The sequence below is a fragment of the Triturus cristatus genome, chromosome 10 (genome assembly GCF_964204655.1).
Source record: "Triturus cristatus chromosome 10, aTriCri1.1, whole genome shotgun sequence".
Taxonomy (NCBI): domain Eukaryota; kingdom Metazoa; phylum Chordata; class Amphibia; order Caudata; family Salamandridae; genus Triturus; species Triturus cristatus.
In genome coordinates, this window is record NC_140593.1 from 1136525807 (window position 1) to 1136539130 (window position 13324).

Below are 13324 nucleotides of genomic sequence, written 5' to 3' on the forward strand. Positions count from 1 at the left end.
TAGGCATCCGAGGAGGCGTATACACCACAGAGTACACCGATCCCGATGACTCCCTCTTCCTCGACGTCGACCTTCGCCTCGACGTCGACCTTCGCCTCGACGGCGACCTGCGCCTCGACGGTGACCTTCGCCTCGACGGCAACCTGTGCCTCGACGGCGATCTGTGCCTCGACGGCGATCTGCGCCTCGACGGCGATCTGCGCCTCGACGGCGATCTTCTTGACCTCGAACGCCTCAACGTCGATCTCCTCTTCGATGGCGACGTCGACCGTCTCCTCTTCACCGACGGCGAACGGCGATCTCCCCTCGACGGCGATCTCGACGCCGACTGCTGGACGGCGCCGTAGACGGCGTCGTCGCCGAAGACGCCGATGTAGTCGACGGCGGCCTATTCAGGTCCCTCGACGTCGACCGTCGACGCCGCTTCTCCCCAGAGCCCTGGGGAGACGGTGAACAGATGGTAGTCATCCTCCTCGACGCCGCCGTCGATGCCCTCGACGTCGACGGCGACGGGGAGTGGGAACGCTTACTGGTCTTCCTGCCCCTGGGGAGCCCCCCAGAGGCCTCCGTATGGGCCAAATCAGCCCCTCCAGACCCACCTCGTGCCTTCAGCCTTCTCTCCTCCAGGACTTGAAGCCTGATTTTCATTCTGTCCCTCAGGGTCCTGGCTGAGAACGAGTGGCAGATATCACAGTCTTCAGGCACGTGGGACTGGGGAAGGCAAACTATACACACCTCGTGTGGATCAGTTTTAGCCTTTTTTCTACCACATTCCGGGCACTTGTCGAACAAGCCAGGCATGTTGACAGTACCAGCCACTAAGCACTTGAAAAAGTGACAAAAACTACAATAAACCCTTGAAAAGGGGAGAGCTCAATGCTCCAGGGTCCTGCTAGCAGGAGCCGGAAAAAAGAACTGAAAGTAAATGGGACCTGCTGGGCATTCTGGGATACTGGGGAAAGTTCTGGAAATCTGGAAAGTTTTCTTAAAGACACAGTATCCTGTTCTAAGCCACATAATGGCAGCCTATGGGGCTTGTCTGTCCACTCCTTCCTCTCTATCATTCCAGAGGCTTTTGCTGGTAGAGGCAGGGTTTTTTCCTGTGTGGAGAAAAGCTAGACAGGCAGTGCTGTTTGTGGATGTTGGTGGAATTCTAGTTGAAGTACTGGACAGTGTAGCCTGTGGGTATAGGCTGCATTATCTGTCTTTAAATTAAATTCTCTCTTAAAGGTGTATGCAGGTCTGCATGATTTGTCACCTTTAGAGATTATTTTTTATTGCTCCGGGGTCCACGCACATGGGCGGGACTATTCACTAGATTATGACTATACACAGAGATCCCCTACTACAGAAATATGTGTTATAATTGATGAGCAGTAAACTGGGTGTCTGTGATGCATTATTGTGATGTTGTGATTACTGCTTCCAATAAAATGTGGTCTTTATCTACATAACCATTTCAGACATCTTTAAACAATGTGCATTAGCATTCAGAAGCTTTACACAGTCATGGTCTTTTCATTGCAAGTGATGCCTCGCACAACACTCAGCAAAAGACGGTTCAGGTGCACTTACTGCACTTTCACTGTGTCTTCCATAGGACATCGTTTCCTCTGCACACAGCTTCCAAGTCACTCAACATATGCAAGATGTGCCACACACTGTGGCGGTAAAAAGGACCTCAGTCATAGGGGACTGCACAGATTTTACACTGAGAAGTAACCCTTTTCTTCTCCAGGGCCCAGGTAAGTAGGCCTTTGTACTGCATTTCAGTCAGCCTTCCCATGGCCTGGTGTGAGGTAGCAACCTCCCTCAATCAGGGGTGGGCTTACAATTTGGGTGCACACTTTGGCCAGCTGAGCCTTTTTCTGCCCTGGTGAACGTCACCTAGAATCACACAGTACCTTCTATGGACTTGCTGATGGTTAAGCTCACAGATGGAAAAGAAGAATGCATGCAAGAAAAGTAAAACAGTGGCAGGGTGGCATGCTTTCCCAGCAAAGCAGAGACTTTCATTCCATATGTGATGAAGATTAAAAGTGAGTAATTGGGGCAATTTTCAGAGAATGGAAACATGGGGACAAGAGACCTCACAGAAAATCCAGAACATGACTCTGCTAATATAAACATGGACTTTGGTTGTTTGATGCAGGCTTTCCTAGAAGATGGGATGTTGTCCTGTCTTACATTCAAGCTAACTTCTCCACCTTTTTGTTTGTGTTCCACCTTTCCATAGGTAACGTCAGCAGCGAGGTAACTGGGCCGTGCCGAGATGGACATTTCCAGCAGTACTGTGGTGCCTAACACAACCTCACATCCGCACGCCTTCCCGCATCAGACCCTGGAGGGCGCTGATATTGCGGTTCTGGTCTTATACTTTGTGTTTGTCTTGGCAGTTGGACTCTGGGTAAGGCTTAAGACCCTCAAGCCCACTGGGCACCTATATGCAATGTGTTCAGAGGTGTTCAATAATGATCAGATTTGTCTCATTGTCATATTGATGAACTGTGCATAATGCAACCGTTAGTGCAAAGTGACAACCAGTCACTGGCAGAGACATTTCCTCCTTTGTGAATGCCTATGAAAAGCTGACACTATGCGGAGTCAGATTCAGGCACTCCAGGCTTAACTGTTCCAGCTGACCTTTTTTTACACTTCTTTTTTCATTATTTCCATGCAGTCACACCAACACAACCCTTGTTCTTACAATGATATACATTTTCCTTGAATTAATAATCTCCATATTTCTGTTACATAATAGATTGACATTGTGCAGGAAGTTATATGTTTTGTAATACTATGTAATGGAAGTGTTGCCACCAAGGACCTCACATTTTTTCACACTTTTTGTCGGCACCCTCGCGTCTTTTATGTGGTTTGTTCAGCTTTGGCCCATTTCTTTAAAGGGAGGAGCTTCATCTTATCCCTCTCTTTATGCTCACCAAAATTGCCAGTACAGGATCCAAAGCGATGGGTCTTCCTTTCAGTTCCCATAGCGTGGGGTGTACTTGCATCCAGGACCCATTTATGGCGGGTTCATATTGTGTGTTTATAAAAGCCTGTCATTGTGCTGCATCATAAACGAGGTGGTGGCTGTAGCTCTTAATCATTTTCCAGAATCTCTCTGGGTTGTAATAGACCACGTGGAAGTACTTAAATTGACTGAGCAGGAATCGGGATGATATTGCAAAGGAGAGTGAGGTCATTTTGGCCTCTGTCCAGTCTCATTTTCCAGGGTGCCCAGATCCACTTCCCATCAGGCACCCAAGTCTTTTTTCAATAGGTCAGAGATGTTTATCATCTAAGACCTGTAGACCGTGGAGATCCTTTTCTTGCTCAGTCCATTCATTATTAGTTTGTGCTCTAATAGATTGCATTCTGGGATTGTTAGTGGTGCTTTCACATTTATTCCCAGTGCATGACTCAGCTGTAACTGTGTGCCAACATGCTTACAAAAAGTGCAAGTTTAAAGTCTGCTGAGGATGACTGGCAGGAGCTATCAGCGAAGGCCCACGGCCCCAACAGCGCTGGGGATGCCTGGCTTCACCTTGGGGGTGCCCAGGAGTGGACATTTCACAGGGAAAGCCAGGAAGGGTTCCACAGCGGTATGAGTACAAGCGCCAGGACGCCCCGTCGCTGGGGCAGCAGTGCGCTATACAAGTACAAAATTTCATTTCATTTAAGTACCAGTCTATTGGGAGTTTTCCATATTTATCCAGTCATATGAGTTTAGAACAGAAAAAAAGACCTATCCAGACTAAGATACGGAAAAATACCTCTGAAGGCATACAAATATGGACGCTTGAAAGGAAGGGGGTCCTTTAATTGCAGACTATGCCATTATAAACTCGAATCGCTACTGCATGTCGTCTTCCTCTAAAGTGAATTGAATACCTTAAGGAACTACTGGCTTGAACCAGCATTCTGCCATTTGGAAATCAGGCAATGCCAGAAGGCGAGAGAAATGTGTCTGAGTAGGACCAATATATAGTTAACATCTAGATTTTTGAAATTCCTGAAGGACCCTTACAACGTCATAAGTAGGAACACTTTGCCTGTATAGAATCTCAAATACCGCCCTTATTATGTTTAAATATAGAATTATAACCCCATTCTGGTTTTACTTTCGCTATAATAACAGATGTATGATTGGGGGGAATTTTTCAAGCAATCTGGAACCTTACTGTATGTAAACACATCACTATATCCCATTCTGTGTTTTTTTCCCAACAATAAGAGTTGTGTCCTCTAGAGGGGATTATGCACTGTCACTACATAGGATTGTAAAAGGACTGAAGGAAGCTTATCACATTAGTTGTAAGAGTACACCTGTAGAACAAAGCCATTGCCTCCTTGTTTCCACATGTGGCACATTGCACTTTACATATCTGTCGCCAATTGAATCTGGTAATCGATCAGGGCTACAGTATTGGCTATATTTTGGCGCAAGTCGGATGAGACAGTCCTGGGCTTTATATATTCATCATAAATGAGCAGCTATGGGATAATTTTGCACACTGATTTTTGACTATAATGTTGGAATTAATTGGTATTAAAAGGCAATGTTTCAATTATGTTTTTTCTCTGAATGATGTATGTGCCAAGTTGAATATTTTATGCTGTTTTAATATTTTTAATTGTTATAGTTTTAAAGAACTAAAAACAATGACATTTATTACTTACTTAGTGTAAGTAAGGAAAAAACTTGGATTTGTGGAAAGTAAATTCCAGCGCTAACAGTTCCAATGATTTCATATGGGTTCACTTCTAAATATTCCCCAGAGTTGATGTACCAATCAAATCCAAGGGTCTGAAACCATCCAGCGGGAGACACATGTTAACCACATTCCATTCCATTCAGGGTCTCGGTTGTGGGATTTCCTTTCCATCCAACCTGTCTAATGAATGGTGCCATCAGAGTAATGGGATTCTAGTGACAGTGGGTAGTATGTTCGGGATGATGTTTTCGAATATTATGTCAGGTAGTCCTATTTTTTTGTTTTTTAAAAAGCAATTTTCTATCTGATAGTTGGATTGTCTTTTGTCGCCACACATCTAATAACTAGTGGGGATCAGGTGAGTTACCCAATAATAGGACAGGGTGTCAGCTAACCCAAAGCCTCTGTCATCCGGTGGTTGTGCGAACTCTTGAAATGAGACTCTTGGAGGGCTGTCAGCAGATATCTGGTTGGTCAACAGAGATTGTAACCAGGTAAAGAAAGTGGGTGGGTGAGGTATTGGTTCTTTAAATGGGTAATTTTGCAATTTGTACAGGATTTAGGGAGAGCAATCATTTTGAAAAATACTCCTCTTCCAATAAAGGATAATAGTAGGGCACTCCATAGTTCTATGCCACGTTTTACTCAGTGGAATAATGGGGTGATGTTTAGATTCCCAAACTCCTGTGGATCTCTATTAATGGTCTGGCCTAGGTACTTTAAATAGTCCCTAACCTGGGGCAGTCTCTTTATGCATGGTTGTGTGCCTTGAATTGGGGCGTACGTAGATTTTTTCCAAGTGTACTCTGAGCCCAGAGGTGTCTCCGCATGCTTGTAGCATTTGTATTACTCTTGGTATCATGCTGTTTGGTTTGTGGACATAGAGAAGCATGTCACCAGCATAAAGGGATACTCTATCCTTGTATTCAATCTACCAGCGTAACCCCTATACCTGTACATCTCACCTTAGTTCTGATTTTTTTAATGTAATGTTTTGCTGCGCATGAGTGCTAATATATGCTGTTCTGACTACAGCTAAAGTGTTCATTGCCTTCGCTTTGTAATATGATGATGCATTGATTGAACAGTATTAAGAAGAAATCATGCATGAATTGATATTTGTACAAACTAGTGGTCTATTTAAAGTTTTGGTGAGGGATTTTTCATCTTTCCCAGATTGACAAGAGTTAACTGAGCAAGTGCAATTTAATGTAATAAAATTACATTAAAAAAAGATGGTGGCCAGGATGATCATTCCCCCACCCAAAACAATGTAATTATATGATGTAGTGGTATATTGCCTGATGAAATAGTAGCACTTGATACATACAGATCTTTGCGCAGGACCTTTTGGTGGACAGTCTGCCAAAGCTCACATCAGATCATCAAATTTAGACCAACACATGGGGGTTAATTGTAAATGTCCAAATAGTTGAGTGCCCTAGCATGTTGGGGACAGTTCCTTTTTCGGTCACTCTATCCATGGCGTTCTTTCACACTGCCAGACATTGTAGCTTATCAGCCACTCGAGATCGGGTGCATGAACGACCTCCATTTGAAACACATGGAAAAGATTGTCGCGCCAGTGAATTTTTTAGACAGTGGCAGAGCACCCAATTGGTTTATTTTTATTAGAGCAGATAACTGCCAAAAGCACAGGTTGTGAAGCCGCCAGTGTCATGGCAGAGTCTCTGTTACAATCCTCCCGTACCCCTACCCAGTTGCAATCTTTCTTGTGACTTCCGCCTTGTCCTTCCCTGCGTGGGATATGAAGGGTTGCTTACACCAACAGTGATCCATAAATATCAAAACATTCATCTGGTCTAAGGACACCACACCCATTTAAGAGATGGAGGGTGTTACACACGCTGTTCCTTACGCAATCATGACACGTCAATGAAAACAGACCACAACTGCAGTTAGCTGCTAAAATCTACAAAACACTCAAAACTTTCAACACACATGTATCTATTCAGAACAACATAATCCTGGTACACATTATTCAAACTGGGCAGGTGACACATTTTGGAACCAAACTCCAACTCCCTCTAGTCCCAATATGAAGTCTGCATTGAACAATGAAGGTGCAGGAAAGCATGATGGCTGCTCGGCAGATGTCAGAAATGCAAACCTTTTATACATCTGCAAAGAGAAAGACATTTCCCTGGTTGATATACACTGCACACTGTGCAGGCGTTTCCTATTAGAGCTTGCATACATATTAAAAATCACCATTCACTCCCATCTTCTGAGACTGTGGGAATGATGTCAGTCTTAGGTTTGTCAAAGTTCACAAAATTCAGAGCACCAAAATTCACCAGGTGGGGCCAAAATAAATACTATCACATGTCAGATATCTATTGCTTTGAAAACCACTTGTCAGGGGAAATAAATGCCATTGCCTGTCAGATATCTAATGCACTGAAAACCACTTCTCAATGGATGATGGATCCAGAAACATAGAAGACAGGACAATCTGCTAATTCATATCAACAGCAGGGCACATCACATACAAAAAGTAGGGACCAACAGGATGACTACCCGTCCAGAAAGAATCTCAGATATGGAAGAGCACTATGTAGGGAGCCCAGATTGCCCAACAAGTTTGCTGATGTCAATCTTACTAGGAATAGCAAAAATATCCCTAGACAAACACTCTACAGGGGCTCAAAAGGCATTAAGAACTCTGCATGATCTTGAAATAGTACCAGGGCCATTGATACTGGCCTGGCTAATGCGCTCCATGCCACTGGAGTCAAGCTATCCTGGCTGATGAAGGCTGAAAGTCCGAAACCGGTCCTAGGATGCTTGTTTCCAGTCCAGGGAGGACCTGGCCTGGCAGTTCGGGCTGAACTGTTCCCATTGGGTGCAGGGTCAAGACTGATTTGCACATGGCTGGGTCCAAACTGGAATGGCATGGTGAGCAAAAAAAACGATGGATTTAGGCCCAGTTCTCAGTACTGGGGTGAATGTATGACATTGTTCGGCATTCTGTCCATCAATTGTTCTTTTTGCATTTGACTAATAAACAAGGCATATGAAGGAGAACATAAGGTTCAACTGAAGACAGACTAATCTGAAGACCGACTAATCCAAATTTTCCAAAAAGCCTTTATAGTGGAGCACTGAAACTTCTGTTGAACTGTGGATAGACCCCCAGATAAAACCTGCTGGAGTAACAGACATGTGAGTGCGCCATCACATGGCCAGGAGCGCAGGTCATTAAGCAAATACCTCACTCACAGCAAAAAGGAAGCCCAGTGTGGGAAATTCACAACAGAGCTCCACCTGGACGGTTGGAAGCCCGAGTCACCTTGGATAGAACTAAGCTTTGAAGCCATAGCTGCTCAAGAAGCACAATATCAATTGCCATCTTACCATAGCTGCACCCCTGAGGATGGAAGACAACAGACGTACCCAATACTATCACAATGAAATATACCACATGAATCAGGATATTCTCGTATAGAGGGCGGTATCACTTTGACCCTCAATCTCAAGATCTTCTGATGAAGCCTTGCCAACAACGGAAACTAGGGAAAGGGAACAGATCGCCTGGAGTCAGAGACACACCACCATATCTGTTATTAATGACCTGTCTCCAGAAACAGATAACTTTGCTTAAAGGAAAAGAGAGCTAGCATTGCCTTCCAAATACCTGGCAAAAGTCTGATAAGATCTGGTGAGATAAACAGTAGTCTTGCAAGGAAGACAAGATTCAGTTAAGAGAGTCATCATGAAAGGTAGCATGCCATCATAAATTAATAGCTAAATATCATGTCACATGTGCTTATGTCCATGAACTGATGTTGTTAGTTGGTACAATTAGACTCCTGGGTGTTATGCTGCTAAGGTGGTCGACATAAGCCTTTGCTGTGATATTGTTCATACAACTTACAACCGGAGATCCCTAAAGCTGGCACAGGCAATCTCAGAAAGTCTGAAAGACAACTGCCAATTAATTTCAGTTGACTAGAGTACAATTAACTTCAGGCTGTGGCTAGTAAGAATTTTGCAGGTTACGCACAACAGCCTGCTACTCACATGTAATCACTAGAAGGGTGAGAAAAGAAGGCTGCCCCTCCTGTTGTCAGGTTGCCTCCTGTGACCTACCCTCAAGGTCTCTTCTACTTGGAGTGCATAAACATCCAGAAATACAATACGTTTGATGTAAAATTCCAAATTTAGGTGGAGCTATCAAACCAGATTTAAGTTTGGTGACATGTCCTTTTGAGGTATGCTAAACAATAGCAGGAGCTTAACTTTTCTATACGAAACTTGATAGATGAGCCCTCAGTTTCAATATCCTAACAGTTGATAGAAGAGAATTTTGTGAGGCAACCCCACCAGAAGATTCAATACCTCTCTTCTTCTAGCACAGGAATGTGATGTCTTGGGTGGAGAAAGAGCAAAGGAACCCTTGATGGCTCTCGTTTCTCAGATGAAACTCATCTTGAAAGTGGACTTTGTAGCAGGGTTGTGAAGATCTTGATACGCAGGAAGGTCTAAACTTTCGGTTGTCTGCTTTAGTGTGCCACTGGACTACAAATAAAGCTTCTTGTCCTTGAATGCCTTGACATTATCTCTTCTAAGCCTAAGAAAACAATGACCCATAAAGGGTGTGGTAAATAGCAAATTCTTATAAATGCCTTGCATGATTTCTTCCTAAACTATTGTTGACCTGTGACTGCAGCTCTTGATCCCAAGGCTGACATTTTCCAATGATTACAGGAAACAATTGCTAAGAACTTTATTTTTTCCTGACTATACTGGAAAGCAGACCAGCAATGCCCTCCCTGTGTAGATGCGGGATGTGATAGTAACAACTGAGGAAGTCTTGTACTTTCTGGTCTAACTGTTGCAACACAGCTGTCACCTTTACTCTAGCCAAGTTCCTCCCTGACAAATTAGTGATCATCCAATCCACTTAGATATCATGGGATATTTTAGATGATTCTGTATTCTCCAGGTCATAGATTCACATCAACCAAGAAACTCCTCTCTAGAGTCTTCCACTGACTCTGGAGAAAATCCTTAATTTTCTTTAACCATAACCTTCATTGCAACTAGGACTTCATCCTTCTTTAGCAAGCCAAAATTAATTCCAAGGTAGACTAGGTCTAATAAAAGAGTGTCCTCTTGGGGTCATATTGAAAGTTGGCTTCGAGAGATATTTAAGAGAAAGCACTGTTTCATAACTCTTCTTCTTGAAGATTCAGCCACTATTTTATTTAGATACTTTCGGGATCTTGTACACACGCAGAGATATTCTTCCTTTCAGATTACCCAAGAGAATCTCAAGATGAAGAACAAGACAATTCTGGTAATTCCCTTATTCTCTGCTTTGCAGAAGGGTTCTCCATACTTACTCACCCTGGAGCAGCTTTAGGCAGACAGACGCTGTTGACAACTTGAGTCAATACAACCACCATTGGAGCATAGGTGTCTTATAATGTTTCATTGGTATTTTCTTAACAGCTAGTCATAAGTACTCCAGATGCATGCATTTGTATTTCATAATAAGCTGAGATGCAGAGGCAGAGTGGATATCTGTAATGGCATGTGAATAGGATGTAGCATTGCACAGTTAAGAGTGAAGAAACTGTCTCATCAGGGGGTTGGGGTGACATTGTACAATATTGCACACTTCATGGAGTGATAGAGTCACATCTTACAGATATGAATGAACCAATTATCTCCAGTATGAAATTTTGAGACATTATATGTTAGAGATGTAGTGTGCTATGGTGACGGTGAACAGGTCATGATTGCAGCAGCGATAATGGGGGAAGGGTATATATCCCCATGGAATGCTGCAGTGCCCCCCTACGTGGAAGGCCTGGAGTGGGTATCTGCTTTTGTTCAACGCAATACTCTCCAAAAGAATGCTTGGTTTGCTCTCTACTTTGAATAATGAATATTATGCAGCCTTCACTAGCAGACTCATTGAGCAACGTTATGACTTCTACCTGCTAGGGCATATTTTTGCTTTCTGAGCAAATTCTTGGTCTCCTGAAAGCCAGGGCTCAAGCCATTATTTTTGTTAATCAGTGTGGCAACCTTCTCAGAGCCAGGGTTGGATTAGTGTTGTCAGCCACCTCCCTACTGTGGGTGTCTACTTCAGCAACACTCCAACCTCCTACAGGCTAGAGTGCCAGTGCTTATCTATACATATCCCCTAGGTGCCCTCCAACATACCGGTCCTGACGGAAGTTGCTGGTGTCCATGTATGAAGTAAGATAGTGCTCTCTCTCTGAATCAATTTCTGGTTTTAAAACTCACACATAAGGGATACTGGGAAACAGCTCTAATATTCTTACCCATAAAAAGATAGCAAATACACAGTGATGGAATTTACTCGGGAGGACTGGGCTCTGGTTTACACTCAATGTGTCCCATGAGAACAGTGTTCCCACAGAGACCTGTGATTGCCAGCTATAAATAGCACATTGCAGTCCATGTGTATGCCTCTTTGACTCTTTGGAACGAGGGCCATGGCACAACAGGCCTCACTCCTTTAGTAAAGAGAGGGTCAGAGTCTGATGTTCCAAGTCTTAACCAGAGTGGGAGCAATAAGGAAGCACCTGGGCCATGTGCAGGGGTTTCCTTGATGCACATATTTGCTTACGAATGTATGCGAGTGTCCAGGCAGAGTTAGGAATCTTTAAATACAGAGGAAAAGCTACTCAATTTACTGAACACCACTCTGGAATATCAGGTGCAAGCTGGAGAAAGGGGGATACAGTAAATGAAGTCTGTGATAATAGGAAGTAAAAGGGACAAGGTGACGAGAAAAGAAAGAGATAAGAGGAGAGATGAAACAGTGTGTAAATTTAGAGGGAAGAATGTGTGTGAGTATGCGGGACTGTGTATGTGAGTGTGTGTGTGTGAGAGAGAGAGAGAGAGAGAGAGAGAGAGAGAGAGAGAGAGAGAGAGAGGAAAAACGAGAGAGACTCGTATGGGAGACTGAGTGTGACTGATTGTGGGACTTTGACTACGAGTGGTTGTATGTGTGTGTATGCGTGAGTCTAGGAAACAGAGCAAGAGACTAATCGGCCAAAACTGAAAACCTTTTTTAAAGCAGCTCCTTTTCCATTAAGGAACTTGGACTAATTTAAAAAAATGTTTTCGGTTTCTGAAAGTAATCACATGAATGTTGTTCCTTGCAGCCCATCATCCCTGTGATTGTAGTTAATGAATATTAAATAGGCAGGTCGTTCAGCAACCCCCATTAGCAACGGCCCCATTAGTACATAAGTAGATGTGCAAAATCAGATTGCAATCTCAAAAAGTTGTGCGCAATTTGCAACCACTTTTTGCAAATGTAATCCTTATACATGAGGCTCTAAATCCTTTATAGATAGCGCCCCCCCTTCCCTGCCTCATAAAGGTGTAAATTGTTTATATAATTTACACAGCTTCATCTTGGCTGCTTGCAGGAGTGCCTTTGTTTCCTTCCATGTACCAAACTGAAAGGTGCAAATGTCTGGATCTAATATTAGTCATCTCTGGACCCTCAACGTTGTGCTGATAGAAGCATCCGAAGGTCCTTGTGGGTGAATGGCCCTGTCACATTATAAAGCACCTAACAGTCCCACTCTCCCTACAAATGGGCCATTGGAAGTGTCTTTCTCGAACTTAAGGGTCTTTAACATCACAATTCTCGAACTGTAAGTGAAGCACATGGTCCTTCATTACATTTCGGTAGAGATATTATAATAATAATAATAATAATAATTCTTTATTCGGTTTGTCACGAAGAAAACCATAAAAGAGAACAATCATATACAGTAAAAAAGAAAAAACAGCTGTCATTTGTTTAAAAAGAAGAGGAATTTTTTGCTTCTGAGAATCAATGTTTTTTCCTAATGCGGTTTGTTAAAGGTTTTTTCTATGGTTCATAATACATTTTAAAAAGTTTAGGACCAGGTAACAGACTTCTTCAGACTCTAAGGTTTGCAGTCTAAGGAAGGCCGGTCGACATTGTCTTAGGCCCCATCGCCTGCATAGCGGAAGTATCCAAAATTTTCTGTGTGGTTGGTAAAATTTACAAAAGATAATGACGTGGATATTTGATTGAGTTGATATCGCATCACAGGGACACGGAGGCAGCTTTGAGTCCCAGGCCTTATTTAGAGGAAAAGCAACCAGTCTAAAAAAGAGGTTCAGTCTGAGCCTGGTGAGCAGCATCCTCTCATATGTTTTGGTATGCAGAGTAAGGTATGGTTGAATGCCAAAAGTTAGCTGGACTGTGTTCGCGTGAACCACTGAGGGTTTTGCAGCCTCAGTTGACAGTCTTAGTGTTTCTAGATGCCGTAGTGTAAGTTCCTTGAGCTCCTTTTTTGGGAGGGCAACAATCGATTCTGGGTGGAGATAATATTTTTCAAGGCCCATATCTGTAAAAAAGTTTCTGATGTAGCGGAGCCATTTTAAACTAGAGGCGTGATCGAGTGACATAGCGTATTAGCATCCGAAGTCCATATACGCCTCCACAAAAGCAATGGCTGGATTTTAAGGAGATCCTGCAAATACGGAATTCCCAGTTCCATATGGGAGGCGTAGGTTGGTGAGCCTTTTGGGGTAGCAAGAAGGAATCTTATAAATTG

The 13324-nt window shown here is 43.3% G+C and overlaps 1 protein-coding gene and 1 long non-coding RNA gene across 6 annotated transcripts in view; one reads left to right on the forward strand and one right to left on the reverse strand.

Annotated features, from left to right (window-relative positions):
* The window catches only part of LOC146796748 (uncharacterized), a 276266-nt gene that overhangs the window by 101727 nt on the left and 161215 nt on the right, over positions 1 to 13324 (reverse strand). The window lies entirely within an intron of this gene.
* Positions 1 to 13324, forward strand: part of SLC5A11 (solute carrier family 5 member 11) — a 226343-nt gene that overhangs the window by 62015 nt on the left and 151004 nt on the right. For all 4 annotated transcript variants that reach the window (XM_085629443.1, XM_085629445.1, XM_085629446.1 and 1 more), the window contains exon 2: positions 2237 to 2407. In XM_085629443.1, coding sequence (XP_085485569.1) covers positions 2273 to 2407 — 135 coding nt within the window. In that variant the 5' untranslated portion in view covers positions 2237 to 2272. The remainder of the gene's footprint in view (positions 1 to 2236; positions 2408 to 13324) is intronic.